This window comes from Trichoplax adhaerens, genomic scaffold (genome assembly GCF_000150275.1).
Source record: "Trichoplax adhaerens TRIADscaffold_8 genomic scaffold, whole genome shotgun sequence".
NCBI lineage: Eukaryota > Metazoa > Placozoa > Uniplacotomia > Trichoplacea > Trichoplacidae > Trichoplax > Trichoplax adhaerens.
Window position 1 is genome coordinate 1,553,740 of NW_002060950.1, and position 18,212 is coordinate 1,571,951.

An 18,212-nucleotide genomic window follows, 5' to 3' on the forward strand; every position below is an offset into this window, starting at 1 on the left:
CATCTCAAAGGCATCTACCAATCGACTGTTCTCAATACATAATGTGTACAGTATACTGGACTGTATACTGTACTGTATACTGTCGCCTATTAGCTTCTATGAGGGTACATGAGTTACTTGTAGAACTCCACAGTGACGTTGTATCCATCCTATTGCCATAGCAACATACTTAGCAACCAACTTAGCAACCAACACTGGTGTCACCGCTGACATTCCATTCAATCATATTCTACGCTTTGACCTAGGCAGTCCATCCTAGACTCGATAGGTATAAAATGTCTTAGGTAGAGGTAGAAATATCGGCCAAATAAATTCATCTTATATCTTCAACCCCAGCTTAAGTAACAGTATAAATGAATTATAGATCAAGGTACAGTACATGATCCATCACTATCGTAGGCTAGGGATAAAAGAAATAAAAAGAAAGAAATGCACCTAAGCTATCGATGCATTTAACTGTTGCATCGTTGATTGCACTCGTAATGTTGTATATCTCTGACGAAGATATTAAAGTATATTTAAATTCAGTTTGCTCATACACTATTGTTAGCCTTTCCTTACCTGTCTGACAGCATAAAGTCTCTGATCTACTATAAAACGGTAGTCGATTACTATTATGTACGTATCGTTCAATTCCCCTCCACTTTTACAAATGAAATGCGCCTACTACAGGAAATGTATAATGCACAATTATAAATGATTTACTAACTATAATATACCTAAATACATTCGCACACAATCAGAAATAAGCTGCAGAGTATTACATAGCGTTGAAAGAGAAAGAGTTCAAAAATATTAAAATATTAAATCAAAAGAGATAACTCAACGTCATCTATAAATTGTTACACCATCAATATAAATATAGTCTACATTGAAGTTATACAATGGTTGTTGGCTTCTATAATATCATTTATGTTTATTAATCTAGTGCATCCTAGAATTGACACTATTAAAATGTCGAACATATCATTTTCTGCTCAATTTTTCCCTATCTTTCAATTTTCTATCAACTTTTAAAAATGAAGTATTAATAGGTAAATATTTATAAGCTATTCATCGCTATCCATAATACCACATACGTTGATTAAAAATACTGTATACTGTACGCTGTAGGATATCCGATGCTGCCAAAAGAGAAACAATCTTATAAAACGACATGAAATGAATAAATGAAAAGAAATGGACCATTATTTGTATTGCTTGTTGTGTCTTTGATTACAATTATAGGAATTCGAATTCAGATAATTAAACCCATAATTTCGCTAATATTTCATAACTAATGAGCACTTAATGTCAACGAATAATTATAGCACAATTCGATAAATTTTAAAATATAGATTAATAAGATGAAATGGGCTGCCATTAAATCACTTATATGTACATGCTATAGTTCCTAGGAAAGGATACTAGTATAACTTAGTAGTGTACGAGTACGTTATTACGTTTTTATCATAAAAAAATTTTAGTATTCCCATATCTTCAATTACACTCTTGTCAATATCATTACAGAACAAATTTCAATTAATTTATATTTATATTGCAGCTATGTATTGTATAAAATAATGCTAAAAGTAAGCTAAAGTAACTTTTCTTTAAGCAATTTCTATAGTATGATAAAATAAAAGAATCTAAAACAATACTTGAATGAGCTTACTGTAGCCGCAGATACAATGTTATAACATGTTAGCATGAAAGTATGCTACATAGCCTAAAAAGGCGCTGGAAACAATGTTCTTCAATATACGTACAAGGGCTACAACCCTAGTAGCATGTATCATTTAATACTATTAGCCATTCATAAACACTGTTAGAAAATTGAACTTATATTATATTGATATCTTAGATGATCCAAGCTGACACCAGAGCTTACGTACAATGGTAGACGCAAAAGTTATCAAGGCCAACCCATTACTTATTTATAAGTACATACGCATATTAACGTGATCAGTAACAATGTTATCTATGCAATAGTTTATTGATGCACGTAGCAATTTTTAATGTCATAAAGTCTTAAAGAAACATTTGCGCTACAATTAAAAAATTTTCCACTGAAAATTTATCGCATAAATTAAAATTCAATGAAGCCACCCAATAACTGGATAAATAGTTCAAGAGTATGTATAATCTAGAAAATTTATAACTCATCTGTAATAATTATGATTAATCAGATGATATATACTGAAGAAATCTGATAGAAGTGGAGAAAATAACAGCTATTTCAATATATAAGTAAATAATATCTGCTGTACTTTCATTTCAATATTATCAAACTTATTCTCTATATTAACAAGTAAAGTTTACTGCATACCGTATTTAGCTGTCTATTTAACTAAAAACTATATAAAAATGTTAATCCAGTACTGAGAAAACATGTTTTAAAAATTGGTATAACTCAATTATTGATGATATAATAACACGGTACTTTCAGTTAAATAATAAAGGACAGTATTCTGATAGTTGTGGTATATTACGTATATTAACTGTAAACAATATTTCCTTTGTCATCAACTATAGTGATACATATAGAACTGCAACATAATCGTCAATATACATGAAATACAGATGCATTATCTAAAGTACAAGAAGGACCACACTTTAAATATTAAGCCTCAACTGTTACAGCAGAATCAACTACGTCTTTTTTTAACATCTGAAACAACTTCTCTTTCATCAACTGACGACAATTTAAACGGAAACTTCACTGTATTGCTTCGATAATTTCTGTATGCTGAACTAGATACGATTTTCCGCTTCCGTGGGCTAGCTAAAAATTTACTAATTACGCTTTCCAATTCTTTTTGAAGCCGACAAACTTCATGATAATTCACAAAGTAGTCAGGAAACCTAAAGCTAAATTCGTTTTTTAAGGTTCGCAAGAAATTATCAAAACATAGTTTATCATATAACAAAAATAGCAATTCTAGTTACGTATACAATATATGAATTATGATAATCTGATTCCGATTATTAGTTAAATTAATGACTTAAAAATTACCTTAGCCAAAGGTATAAATCAAGAATATCGTATACAGCTTCTAAAGTAAATAATTTTTCTTCATCATCCGGCATCTTAAATGGATACGGTATCAACTCTTTCAATGATGCATCAGTGATACTTGTACGTTTACCAACATGAGTGGCAAACTGCACAATTTAATTTAAAAATAAATACCAAATTTAGCTTAAAAATACCCAAAATGACGCCGTAAAAGCCAACTTTAAAATCATACCTTAAGAACAGCGGACGACATTAATGGGTTACGATGATCAATTGGTGCTAAACAGAATATGTATTTCTCCTTTAGGAGTAATCCTTCAACAGTGTCCACAATCGCCGCAACATTCTTCAGAAAATCAAATGTTATACAATACGTATTAGAATGGTATGATGCTACCTGATATTGGAATACTAAAAATCGCTAATAAAGCAATCTATATACGAGTATACATCCCATGCTATAATATCAATTGCAAATTTAGTATCTATCGCTAAAATAGATATTAATCTAAGGGGTACGATAACTTATTTCATTAGCAATCTATCTAATTGCCGAGTAAAATAACTACATTAAATCATCAATATCATTAACGTACTTTAAATTCTTCATTTCTGCAGATGAAAAACTTGTCGCCGACTTTAACCAGATTAGAGAATAAATCCTAAAGAAATATAATAAAATATTCAATTAGTACCTAAAATGAGATCGAGCTATTATTCAGATTCTAATACATGATCTAAAACTATCAAGATATTACTTAATTTCCTACCAAAATATCTGTAAATGATGCTTCTGGCAAATAGTAAGAAAACAATTCAACATCACTCCATGTAAGTCCAAGGCCAGCTCGCTAAATATATTATCATGTGTATTCGTTCATCATATTGGCAGTTAAACAACAAAAAATGGATTTTAAAATACATTTCAAAGATAGACACGACCATACCTGAATTGGTTCAATAGGAGTATCTAGTAGTCTTTGTATGATCGGTAAATCGTCCACGAATAGCCTATCAGGGTGATAACGGAGTGTTATTAGGAGAATTAAAGTATTTAGTATTAAAGTAAAGCGCAATATCAGGCTAGAAAACGTTAACATTAGAACGAACGTCGTAATTTCTCCTATATTAAAATCGGAGCGAAAACGACCAGCTCTGCCCGCTACTTGTCTAGCATGCGACGGTGTCAAACTCGTAATTTCCAATCCATCGAATTTCATAAGTGAATTAAATATAATTCTTTTAATATTTCTATAATTAAATTAATCAACAAAGATATTGACTTATTATAATATTAGCAATGTTACAAATACAACGAACAATTTATTATTGCTATAATGGTACTTACAAATTCAATCCCATTCCGATTGCATCGGAAGCTACCAACACATTATAATCATTATTTGGATCATTAAACAAGTCTGCCTGATGAGCCCTTGTTACTGAGTGATTGAAAAAAAATTTTGGCTATAAAGCAAAACATGTAATATCAATACATCATAATTTGCGATTACGAAGCTTACCAGACGGCAAACCTCCATAAATAATTGCGCATTTATGATCGGTTTTACTCTCTACGCTATATTTTAGCTTAAATAGTTCTTTTCGAGAAAATGCTACAACACAGTCTCCCTTGGTCACGTTACTAAGTTTACCTATAAATATACTTCAGTTAGGCAGCTAATCATTTACATATTAAACTTAAGGCAATTTGCACTTATAGGAATAAGGTGTAATGCCTATAATAGCTGCTATTTTTAGTTCGTAATAACTACAATGTATAATTTAAATACCGTCAAAACTGTTTTTCTGCACCGATAAAGGAACTAAGCGATCATATCTCTGAACCTATGATAAAAGAATTAGATATGTTGCATTGTATTACGTGTTTGCTGCAATGGTCATCATATAAATGACTACAGTAGAGGAGCATACCTCGAACTCATCACCACATGAATCAGCTAATTTCCTTATAAGGTCTATACCAGATGGATCACCGCAAAGATGAAGCTCAAAGGCACAAAGACCTATAATAAATAGATATATAAATATAAAAGAAAGACACGTACCAATAATTCTAATACCATGAATTACGCGAGCTCTCTGAACCTAATAAAGCTCTGGTCCAAGCGAATCCTCTGAGGTCATCCTTGATCATTTGAATCTCATCGATAATACCGATGTCGTCTAATGATATTATTTTAGTCAGTATCAGCATTTACGCTTGTATATATCATGTAAATTTGTATTCACTTAAATTAAAGCTTAGGTAAGTTTAAATAAGTTATTTTCGAAGATAATTTAAATCCGTAAAATTAAGTCAAAATTTAAGCATGTGTAAAATGCTAACAATGTTCATTTATATTTGCCATTTCAACTGTACAAGAAACATGCTGAGAACTAAATCCATTGGGATCAACGTAAAGACGTTCCTCTCCAGTAATTAGATCGCATTTTACATTCTAGAAAAACGTATATCAAGTTAACGTCAAGTTAGCGATAAGCATATGAACACAAATCTCAAAACGTTCATACCGCTTCTAGTGATCTTCGATAAATTTCGTGAGCAAGTAGTCGTAACGGGCAACAATAAATTGCTTTTTCTGCTTTAAAAAATTTATGCAATGCATGATACGTTTTTCCACTATTCGTCGGACCAGCATGGTAAATAATTTTACGCGGAGCGATATTTCTAGCTTCTTGGTACCTTAAATGAGATGATACTTTCATGAATTTATATATATTAATAGAAATGACGATATATTTATATAATTATTTCCCCTTCTTACCAAGATACAGGAGAACGAAAGTTACTATGATATAATAGATCCTTAATACAACCGATTAAAGGGTATTCTTTTTTAGCATATTTTAAAAAATAAGGCCAAAGCGCCATCACCTTATCTAGGAAATAAGTTGCATACAATGCAGAAAGTTAACAAATTACCATTTCTTTTCTAGTAAATACCTTAGGCAAGTAGAAAACATATTAAAGTAGTCTAGCAGTATTATTTATATCAGTATTATCGATTTATGAATTAGGAAATACATCATAATTACAACAGTAGATACACCATGCTGATTATAATTATAAGGCTGTATATCAAATTAGACAAAGTTACACATAGAATGTTTACCTTCACCATTACGTACGCGGATGAATGTTTCATTTAATTCACGATTATTTTTAGAGATAGCTTTACTGCGGAACTTCCGAGCGACTTTAGCAAGCAAATCATCTACCGAAGAAGATGAAATCATAAATGGATAACTACCACCTATTTAGCTATTTGGTTTAGCTATTATTCTTCTAATGAATTAATCTAGCGATACAATGTCAAAATAGCTAGATTACATATATGAACGGAACGTATGGATTTTACAACCTTCAATTTTATGAACTTTTAATTTATGTTTAAATCCATTATCTTTATACAATTCCTTGAGCAATAATTTAATTGCTGAATCTACACATAGATAACATAAAAAGACAAATAATGGTCATACTTAAAACATTCATTAAAAATCAATTTTGCAGTTAGGAATACAAGACATGGCTGACATACTATTCAATGGTACAGTTGAATTAAGCTTTCTTCCTTGTTTGTTGTCTTTACCATCACCATCGCTGCAATAGCGACGGACTGATGATAGTAAACCATTTACACTTGGCGAGAATACAAATTTGCTTCTGTGATAAAGTTGATGTGATAGTTGAATACTTGATACAAGTTGTGATAACCTCATGTTGGCTTATTTGAAGTAAAAGAAACAGAATTAAGGCTCAGGTTAGTTGAAAAAAATCAATTTTGCAAGCAATTGCCTGACTATTTTACGTATGGTATAGTATACCAACCTCCGCATGTAATTTCACTCGATATCCAGAGAAGAAGGAGCTATAAAATGATCCCTATGGAAAAGAAATGAGTATAGTCTATTTCTGCAACTAATACAGTAGCAATATTTGCATAGAGTCAATGCAGCTCTAATTTATTTGTAATCGTAACTCGCATTCGCTAGTCAATCGATAGCATCAACATGCAGAAATCGAGCTCAAATCAAAACAGCTTGATGGATAACAGTTTTAATTGCATTATAGCAATAAAAAAAATGGCAAATGTAATGTTAATATGTTAACATCATTGATTAGATACTATCAGCTGAGCTCTCACTACTTAAATGGATACGACTGCCATAATATTTTCAACAGCTTTTTTCTTGACTTGTTGGAGATGGATCGTTAATGCAAGCTAAGCCTTCTTGGGGCCGGTTGCTCAAAATTAGGTAATTGCAGTACACGATGTCTGGACTCTGCAGGTATTTGATCTTTTACCTGAATAACAGTACAGACTGTACAGTACACTGTACCGTACAGTGTACAGTACAGTACAGTACAGTGTACAGTACAGTACTGTACAGTACTCGGACCGCCAGGCTCAGACTACTGTACACTGTAGCCACATTGTACTGTAGTACTGTACTGTTCAATCTCGTACCCGTACAGTACCGTATGTGGAAGAGCAGCACGGGTACTTGTACTTGCGTATACGCACAATCGCACATGTACTGGTCTCATTCGGACAGACAGAGGAACAGAATCTGTTCAATTACTCGTACTGTATGCGGGAGAGCTACACCTGTCGAAGGTTTGGTTCTAGCACGGGTACTTGTACTGGTCTCATTCAGACAGACAGAGGAACAGAATCTGTTCCATTACTCGTATGTGGAAGAAAAGACCAGCACGGGTACTTGTACTGGTCTCATTCAGATATACAGAGTAACAGAATCTATTCAATTACTCGTATAGTCGTACAGTATGTGGAAGAAAAGAGCAGCACGGGTACTTGTACTGGTCTCATTCAGATAGACAGAGGAACAGAATCTGTTCAATTACTCGTAATACTCTTATGTGGAAGAAAAGAGCAGCACGGGTACCTGTACTGGTCTCATTCGGTACAGTACTCATGTTCGTATGCAGACAGACAGAGGAACAGAATCTGTTCAATTACTCGTATAAGTCGTATGTGGAAGAAAAGAGCAGCACTGGTCTCATTCAGATAGACAGACGAACAGAATCTGTTCAATTACTCGTATGTGGAAGAAAAGAGCAGCACTTGTACTGTACCTCTACAGTACTAGTCTCATTCTGTACAGTGCCATACTGTACTGTACACTGTACACTGTACAGTACTCAAGTTCGTGTGCGGACAGACAGAAGTGCAGACTTTCACAATAAATCGCTGGTAACCTGTACTGGTCTCATTCGGTACAGTGCCATACTGTACACTGTACACTGTACAGTACAGTACTCATGTTCGTTCGCAGACAGACAGAAGAACAGACTTGCGCAATAAATCGCGCAAAAAAGCTATCACCCTTTTCGAACATTTATTCAGTTAAAGCAACAAAAAAGCCCTCATAACGATGTGAAGAAGGTGACAGCTATTTTACACCGGATGGATTTCTGCATCTCTGAAATCCCTCTCCTGGAATATTAAGGCTAAGTTAGTCAGGAGTTGCACTGGAGCTACTAAAGCTGCTGCATCCCCCTCTGTCTTGCTAAAATGTGCAAATTAAACGGTAATTAGAGAGATCGCGATTCTATTGAAAGCTTTCCTGTCGTCCTAGCTACCAATATTGATTGCATGCTACACATCATGACCAACTGCGAACTGTTGATACGCTATTTACCATCAATTGCATCTGCAAGTGATATTAAAGAATTGTTATCCAATTTTGGTGCTACACATGTCCATTACTTTGGCCAACATGGTAAAATGGTGAGCTAAGCGTGCAATATTTCTAAATGTTAAACTGCACGAGCTGATATCAACTTACCAATAATGCATTTCTACTTTAAACGAGCCGTAAAACCAGTATTGAACTCTTAGCGATCATGATAGGGATCAATTTCAAGTAGAAGCTTATTCTCTTCATTGATTTGGCAATCGCAATCCTAATCATTGCTGTAGAATTATTTCATACAAATGATTATAATTATTATTCGCCTTTGACCCCCATTAGAACGATTTAGAAATCCTGTTTATTCTTCCATTTTATAATAAATGTTTGTCTTTGATATAGAAAAATTGTGCTATTGCCAAATTCGATAACGAAAATACTGCTAAGCAGGTAAAAAAATTCGGGTCGATCTATCTTTCGATGTTAAATTATGTATCATAGTAATTGTTATTAAATAATTGTTCGATATACACGTACAGTAAATACTAAAATGCTCACCTTTGAAGTAAATGAATCAAAGAAACTTAAATTGCTAATAGAAAATATAGCCAATGAATTTATTTTATGTGCTTATTTTCGCATACTACGGCATTATCTGTACTGTAAACTAGGCCCTGCAACGACTTCATCAGTTGCAGATTTTCGACCAAAGATTAGTAGCCGTTTATACTACAGAAAAGGCTAGGAGCAATATAAAATCAAGCAAAGAATCTGTTAGGTAAGTTTAAATTAATTTTCACAAAACGCTGTACCTTAAGTGGTGTAATGACGAATCATCTTTGTATAATTGCTTGTAGTGATCTCGATAGCGATGATGACAAACACAGTAATACCAAATCTTCCCGAAATTCAAAGACTCAAGATCTATCCAAATCATTGCCTCCTGTAGCTGCTAATCTAGGGTAAAGTATACATAATTTCTTCAACATGGGATACAAAATGATGTTGTTATAATAGCCTACTCGTACCGTACTTTGGCCATAGATTTAAATATGTAAGATTTAATGTAGTATTATAATGTGATACCGACTCGTATTGTTGGCTACCGTTTCCTATCAAATGTTCACTAGCGTTATTCGTACTCTTTTTTGGCTAGCCTACAGTATTATAATATAAGCTATCTTAACTATAATATTGTGCTTTACAGATTGAACTATCCTTCTCCACCAGACCTACATTACTTATACCCCGAAGCAAACATTATGATATTGACTAACATTGTTAATGCTATGCTAGCAGTACCTAAATTCTATACTCAAGTAAGAAACGCCAGTTTGTATAAGCTATAACAATAATAACAATCAGTAACGATATTAGATTTGCTGTATTAAATAATCATACATTGCAAAATCAATAGGTTTTACATTTGATGAATAGAATGAATTTGCCTCCACCATTTGCATTTCCAACGCCAACCCCTCCTATGGTATGTTAAGGATCTTTTTCAAAAATTTTGGTTCTTAAAACATAGATTCATCAATATACCATAATGTAGACCGAACGAGATTTATCTTAGCTGATAACTCTTAAAAGTTATACTGCTCGTAATTTTAACTCAATAACCTCTAAGCGACATTCTAACACATAATTTTGCTATGCAGAAATCAAAACTAAACCAAGCGGTGGCTAATCAGAAAGAAAAAAATTCGTTACCAATATCTAGCGAAGAATCGGAAATTGAAAGCGAAGATAACGAAAGGTATTAAAATCATTTTGTATAGCAAAGAGCATAATTGGAAAAGGAAATATTCTTATTCTAGCAAAGTAATGATAAATCGGCCTGTTATTGTCATGATACTACTATAGTTTAGCAACAAACGTAACCTCCAGAAAAAGATCACGTACCGGTAGTAAACCTGCAAACTTCAGCAAACAGTTGAAACTACCTAAAATCAATCAAGCAACTGTGCTCCCAGCATCTAATAATAAATCTTATGATGAACAATATAAAGGTAAGTACCAGAATTAGATAATGAATTAAAATGGCTTCCAAATAATCAAATGCAAAGTTCTAATCGTTATCTGTTGTATTATAATGGTAGTATTGTCAACGGTTGACGAAGTTTTTGAAAATTTTGATAAAGAAAAACGTAGTATTACAGAATTTAGCTTGCAAGATGCTATACAAAATGCCTACAATAGAAATTTAGGAGAAAAACTTGAGTTGGCGGTAAAGAATACTTTGGTTATCATCTATATTTATTGCCATATTCATTAAATCGCGTAATCGTAGTTTCCTGACACTTAGTTAATATTTCTCGTATTGGCCTCATAGGGAACTTTAGCATCAGAAAGTGGTGCAGGCTTTGGAACATTTGCTCCGATCGTACCCATCACTGAATATACTTCCAATGTCGAAGACGATATGAATGATTCTATACGACTTGAAGACCTAAGAGCTAACCGAATGTCTAAAATAGGTAACAAATATTTCACTATCCCAAAACATCGGTCTCCTTTGGCTATTCTAATTGTACTGTTAATATTGCACCTTTCAGAACTTCAAAAGTTATCAGTATATCAAAATTACGAACGTAAAGAACCCACAGGTCGATTATATATTAAGAATTTGTCTGATAAGGTCAAAGAATCGGTAAGCTCTCTTATCAATCGAATGCGTGCTATGAAATGACTATAAACTAACCTGTTTTTTCTCAAAACTTCACGTGTATAGGATTTGATATATATTTATAGCCGATTCATCAATAAAGATGACAACAGCCACCTAGACCGGTAATCAAACGTTAATGTCAGAAATTATTCACTGTTATACTGTACAATTCGCTGGAACCGGGATCAATTCAGTTAAAACTAAAGTATGAAATCGTATTTATAGATTTGATGTTAGATTATTGACACGGGGTCGGATGAAGGGCCAAGCGTTTGTAAACCTGCCAGACGAAGTTGTTGCCACAGAAGCTGTCAATGAGACCCATGGTTATGTATTACATGGCAAACCGATGATAGTAGTAAGTTCTGCTACATTGCTTACTATAACTCTACATCACTTGTTTCGTGTAACTACACTAACTCTTTATGGCTACATATTTTATTGTAGGATTTTGCTCAATCAGCCAAAAAGAAAGATTAATCCGTCTTTATCATGGACTCAATGTAAAAAATCGATAATTACTGTAAAGTAAAAATCTCACGTAGTATATCATGCATTTGTGTATAAATATAGCTTACTGTGTAAAGTACCGACGACCTTTACATGATTCATTAATTTCTTATGTAGTGTAAATAAGAGTCTATCGAAACGGAATGTAAGATCTCCTTCTGTATGTATACAGGACAACATGCATGACTCTACGAGTATACCTAATCACAGTTAATTTCATAGTAAAACTTCCATTTCAAAATGATGTTTGATGCTCTTAAGTCTTAATAACGATAATAATTATATGATCATTAAAGCATAAGAAATTTTAAAGTTATACTGACAGAATTCGATAGTCTTAGATATATTGATAGGTAGAGTTTTTTGGATTAGCTTTAGCAGAAGGTATCATAAGTTGTGATCCATAAGGTTTAATCTTAAATTCATTGAAAGATCCTTTTGACATTAGATACCGTTTGACAAATATGATTAACGGGAATATCTGTACATTTGGTAATGTAGTCACCTGTTACATAATGCTACATTATAGAAATTTTTAACTTACAGTTAATAATTCGATTATAATAATTATTAATACTATATTCTGTAGTTTACAGGAAATAAGTTTTAAAATTGTCTATTTTCAATTCAGAATTTCTATTTAGATGGCGATATATCTCCCATCGTACTGATAATAATTATATATGTCAATATGTCACGGTCCATGTAAGGGCCCTATAGAATGCCCGACACTCCGGGCAATCTACGAGAAAATCTCCTTTTTTACAATCATATATATCAGGAAATGACATGCAATCAAATTGATAACTACATTACTTAAACTTAATACGAATATGGATACCAAAGATTTTACTGCAGAAACTGGCGTTAAAGCATAGGCTGAAATGGTATCAAAATATCATGCACTATGTCTGTATAGTAATGTATACTTTGCAAATTGTCGCCCTATAGTAGTTTGTGTAGTATTAGCAATCATATAGTATCTAAGGTAAATAACAATATTTCAACAAACGAGCAATTAATAGAGATAGGGAAATGCCAGGCTACAGATAGTATGTATACCCACAAATATGAGAAAGCATATAACAATTTCTCCCTCAATGCCAATGTTTACATCATTATGTCCACTGATTGAATAATAGGCAATCATATAAAGCAATCATTATTCCAGGCCACTAGAATAATAGGTACACCAGGTACTAAAAATTCAATCAATAAAACTGATTGCATGCTACAAAGTAGACGGTACATTCATACAATCCTATTACTGCATAACGTATATCTGTCGATCGTGTCAAGCGTTATTACTGGTTTAACGCGTTGTCGCAGCTCGGTATCCGAAGAAGTATTTACATCCTTCTTTGATGATCTATCGTATGGCGCAGATACAGAATCGTGACGTTCCGCTTTTACATTCTTGCTATCAGCCTTGCATCTACGTTCCTTTGCTTTTCTTAGGTAATGAGCAGCGTTGGCTAATATAAACCTGCTATTGACTATTTTCGTTAAAATTAGCCTGGATAAGATTGAAATAAATTAAAAATTCTGTATTTGACGTTATCCCTAAATAGTATGATCTAGCATTTGTTTCTATTTGCTTAAAAGTTTGTAATACTTACATTAAGTAAACAATGGTAGCTATAAATACTTGATATTTCCCAGTAATTGTGATCGACTGCGCCATAACACGATAGATCTTTACAAATAGATAAAAGCTTAGCGTCAAACTTGTTTTTCGTTAATTTATGCGTATAAATAAGACCTACCAAACACCCTATAGGCAAAGGCGTCAAGCCCATCCTTCTACAGATTAAATCTGAATGATGAGAATGAGACTATAGCCGCATAATAAAGAAATGTTGGTATTTAGATAAAGATATGACAAGGAAATCGCAGTAATATCATAAGTTCAAGGACAAAAAAAAACGTTAAAATTCTCTTATAGCTATTGGACGTACATCTAAACGTCGGCTAACCGCCACATCTCTAGCAAGTGCTTCTCGATAGTCCAAGTACACCTATGAAAATAATTGAGTAATGATTCAAGCGATAAAAATGGCAAATATAGCGTAGCTATGGATTATACTTGAGCTAACCTCCGCCGAAATGTTATTAAATTTCGTAATAAATGCATGTTTAACCCAGTCAACTAAAACCTCGGATACCATAACCATCAGGAAGTCAGGCACTAATTCCCAAAAATAATCTATAAGAAATGTTAAGAAAATTTGATCACATCAAATACCAGTACATAAATTTTTTTGAGCCCGCAGCTACCTAATTTCAAATGATGTTTATGACGATGTAATAACTCACCGGTACTATACGCATATTGAGTTAAGTTTCGTAAGCAAACAATGCTAATTAAAATGAAATTTTGAAATCTTTCCCTAGCATCTGAATAAGGAGACGTGCCGTTAAATGCGCCAATTTATGCAAAACGTAAGTTTTATGGACACAAATAACAGTGCAAAAACTCTCCATATCTTCAAATCTTACCGGCACATGACATTTGATATAAGTTAAAGCGATCGAATCTTTTGAAAACGCTACCTTTTAATTCAACAAACTATAAAATGGAATGAGAATTTAGATTAGTCTTCCAATATAAATGGTACTAAAAGGTTAGTCTATGTACCCGAACTCGCACGATTATCAAAATACTGACCTGATTTGATACTATAATAGTAAGTAAGGCTTTACTATGTGAATTGACAGCTACATTCAGCGTAACCGATTGAACCAACACCAGTATAGTATGGAGAACTGGCACAAAGAGCTTACGTTAAAGAAATAACTCTAAGCAGATACAGTTGATTAAATCAAAGGCATAGAAACGATTTCGCTTCAAGAATATAAATTAAAATAATTGTGAAATAGACCACTATCCATAATAGATCAAACAACTTTTAACTTAATTTTTATAGAAGCGCATTAGGATACAAACATATAAGACACATAAAATGAAATATTGGATGACTTGAAATTTGTTTCCTTTTCCTTTTTTAAATTGTGTAGTAGTCCAAAACAGAGTATCTAATATGTCTTGGCCAAATGAGGCGAACAACTTGTCTAAGATCTAATCAATAAATTGAAATGATAGATTGTAAACATATTACATAACACATCACTATTTCGTATGAAATATCATAATCGTATTGCTGCCACTTCTTATAGTAATTACTATCTGATAATAGAGAACAATAAAATGATACTCACATCTAAAATATTAAAAATGACATACAGTTTGATAACTGATTGGCCACGTATAACATGATAAATTACAGATATATCCAAATTTCGTATAAATATGCAACAAATTAGAAAGACCAAACCTACAATAACGAGGAAATCAAAAAAAATGATGAGTTATAATTGAATCAGTAAACGAGCTGTAGCTAACATCTACAATTGACCAGCATATACAGTATTCGATAATCTAAATTAGTTCTTCTAGTTGCTGGTATTTTTGGAAAGGCTACTACACATCCAATTATTAATTTTGTGTAGAGATGTCATAATCAATTCAAGAAATGATGATGATTATCTTTAACAATTGTACATTTACCACGTAGTACATCGCATATTTGATAGGAATAGAGGGTTAAATTCCTAATTATAAAGAATACTATATTAGTTTGTCATTAGATAGGTACGTGACATTAAAAATAACGGCTGTATTAATTAAAAGTTAAGCCTAGATTTTGTAAATGGCCAAATGAAAAACAGTCAGGTATTGTAATTTAATAACGTAGCATTCTTATTATGACATATTTTGATATCGGCATACAGCATTGTAAACCCTACAATCATCGACTAATGGGTATACGAAGTGAACTAAATCGCCTACTAGCCATTATAAAAACAATTCCACTTCCATCAATTGTTACAAAATCGCAAAGATTTTTATTACCTGAAAAAGTACAATGCAGCCATGATAATCCGGATAGGCAATAACGTGAAAATGAACAAAAAGGAATCCAAACAGAGTAGGAAGCCAATCGCTAACGTCTGTAATAACAGAAGAGGATAGTAAAAAGTACATAAACGATAACGCTAATTTCTGCGATACTTTTTCAATACAATGTAGTACGAGTTATACGGTATTTCGGATTGTAACAGGCAGTAATATAACATCTCGAATTTGTATTAAGACTTGATAGAATATTAGGGTACAAAGTGTAAGACTGATTGATTTACATCATTGTACACTGTTGTTATGCACCATACGACTTCGAGTTTATTAATTTTAGCCCTAGAATGATAATGTCTAATCCCAAATAATGACGATAAGTCAATACTATTTAATTGAATTAACTTGATACACTACTACAATATATTGTTGATAACGAGCAATGTAGTACGTCATTTTACGGGTCTGCAGCTTTACAATATATCTAGTGTATCACCGCAAAAGGTAAAAATTGATATTGGTATTGACGGCGTTAAGAGTTCTTATCACCTATCAATTCGTCAGGTAATCAACTATACCTACACTAGAACATACGGTAGTAACTTCTACAGTATACAGAGTCCATTACATCTACAAAGTCATATGCGAATAAACACTTAGGAAGCGCACGATTTTATCAATTCACTTTACAGCAAATTAATTATCGATATTTTTTAATATACACGGTTAGATTAATCACCTTTTCTAGTTCACGAGGCGTTTTCATAAATGTCTGAATCTTGAGAAGCCCAGATGAATAGCTGTCACTATGATAATCAGGTGCAAAACCGCGCATAAATTCATGAGCCATGAACTGTGACCACGGTAGTCCTAAAATGAATATAAATAAGATTGATGAAGGATCACAATGCAATCATTATCCATTGATGAATATCATTCAAAGTGTTTTAAATCGATACTCTTGCCCTCTTCCAGATATTATAAATCTAGTGCAGTAGCTCTTTTCACAAAGTCTCTACTCCTATCTCTAAGTTACGAGTCGATCATACAGGAAATCTCGTACGTAGTCCAGTAGATTACTTCAAAAGCATATAGATAGTCCTACCCTACACACCATACCGATAATGGGTGATGCAGTAGGCCGTATTGTAACTATGACTCTACTGATGGCCTCTATTATACAGAAATAAGTGCTGCAAAAGACCATTATGTAAGGTATGATTTTACTTTTGTCCGACATCATATCGCCTTTACTATATTATATCGAAATTAGGTAGTACACGTAGTGAGTTACTTTCTAAATCTGAAGGTGCTAATACTCTTATTGTAGAAAATTATTACGTCATGGTAGAAGTACTGTATGAAGATACTCTTGTCCAACAGTATTTCAAACAAAAGTAAGTGGTTCAATGGTGGTAGATCATTTAATATACAGTAGGCTAATTTTATTCCTGTTCAATATTCTACAGGAAATACGTAGTATAGCAAGTCAGTGTATTCAATGCGTTTATAAGACGAGCTACTGTAGGTTAATATCATTACAGAAAATGCATTTTACTATATGCATAATTGTAGTTTTGAACCTCAAGACTTTTGTCATTATCTCATTACTTTGCCATCCTACCGAAGATCTACATGCACTACAGGCAGCAGCATGGTGATAATAGCCTTGCCTACAACAATCATAAATACATAACGCAATAGAAGATGATTGCATGAAGATCGAAGGGAATGATGTTGCAAGGCATGAGTATGTTTACGAGGCTATCAATAAAGGAGAAGTTTGATGGATTGTGCACACGATGACAAAAATAAATCCCAACGCAGCAATCCATTAAAGCGATTATAGCATGTGAATTCCTTCTTGTATCGTCTACACACAACTTGTATTCAATCTTCTTAGTCATAGAAAGATAGGGCATTACAAAACTGTGATTTCACTTTACTCTATCTTCTAGTTTAAAACGATTCAAGAAAAAAAATCTAATGAAGGGAAAGAATGCTTGCTACCTACTTAGCAACGCATTCATTGCTAGAGCGTATCACGGCATATAAATGAGCAAACGCGATTGCATGCTTACTTTCCTACTAGGCTCTACAACTGAATGAGCACTTATGCATGGTTTAGTATGAACAGAGAAGTGCAGGCTAGTCGATTGAAATTCCTTCCTCTCTCTCTCTCTCTCTCAACACGACAGTATCTCACAATCATTAATGACAGACCTCTTATTTCATTCAAAAGGCGTTCATTTTGATCAGCTTCCATTTCTTTGGCATCGTCTTCTTCTGCCATAGCTCTTTCAACTTGAGCAACGATGAAGTAGCCAAGTCAGGAGGAGTTTCGTCGTCTACGAACGAAAGTGATAGCCCGTTGTCCTGGTTGCGTAGAGATACGTACCGTACCGTATCGTACCGTTCCGTTCCGTACCGTACCATTC

The 18,212-nt window shown here is 33.3% G+C and overlaps 3 protein-coding genes across 3 annotated transcripts; 1 reads left to right on the plus strand and 2 right to left on the minus strand.

Annotated features, from left to right (window-relative positions):
- Window positions 1-2,627: 2,627 nt before the first annotated feature.
- On the minus strand, window positions 2,628-6,745 carry TRIADDRAFT_58600 (uncharacterized protein; the record flags this gene model as incomplete). Its single annotated transcript, XM_002114740.1, has 18 exons — window positions 2,628-2,844; window positions 2,996-3,144; window positions 3,231-3,344; window positions 3,595-3,660; window positions 3,769-3,849; window positions 3,946-4,009; window positions 4,109-4,249; window positions 4,347-4,440; window positions 4,522-4,653; window positions 4,792-4,846; window positions 4,934-5,025; window positions 5,108-5,185; window positions 5,349-5,460; window positions 5,534-5,705; window positions 5,788-5,902; window positions 6,136-6,237; window positions 6,385-6,465; window positions 6,565-6,745. 18 exons carry the CDS (start codon window positions 6,743-6,745, stop codon window positions 2,628-2,630), a joined length of 2,046 nt encoding a protein of 681 aa, XP_002114776.1.
- A 1,910-nt stretch (window positions 6,746-8,655) lies between these two features.
- TRIADDRAFT_58601 (uncharacterized protein) lies at window positions 8,656-11,831 on the plus strand (the record flags this gene model as incomplete). The annotated part of the gene is made up of 14 exons (XM_002114560.1): window positions 8,656-8,778; window positions 9,083-9,130; window positions 9,352-9,458; window positions 9,538-9,642; window positions 9,888-9,999; window positions 10,098-10,166; window positions 10,342-10,439; window positions 10,547-10,692; window positions 10,783-10,910; window positions 11,016-11,160; window positions 11,239-11,333; window positions 11,415-11,473; window positions 11,577-11,709; window positions 11,799-11,831. The coding sequence occupies 14 exons, from the start codon at window positions 8,656-8,658 to the stop codon at window positions 11,829-11,831; spliced, it is 1,401 nt and encodes a 466-aa protein (XP_002114596.1).
- Window positions 11,832-13,903: 2,072 nt separating this feature from the next.
- On the minus strand, window positions 13,904-15,206 carry TRIADDRAFT_28365 (uncharacterized protein; the record flags this gene model as incomplete). The annotated part of the gene is made up of 6 exons (XM_002114741.1): window positions 13,904-14,067; window positions 14,178-14,258; window positions 14,361-14,430; window positions 14,530-14,627; window positions 14,805-14,940; window positions 15,081-15,206. Coding segments are annotated over 6 exons (675 nt in total), but the record flags the coding sequence as incomplete, so codon positions are not given.
- Between the last annotated feature and the right edge of the window lie 3,006 nt (window positions 15,207-18,212).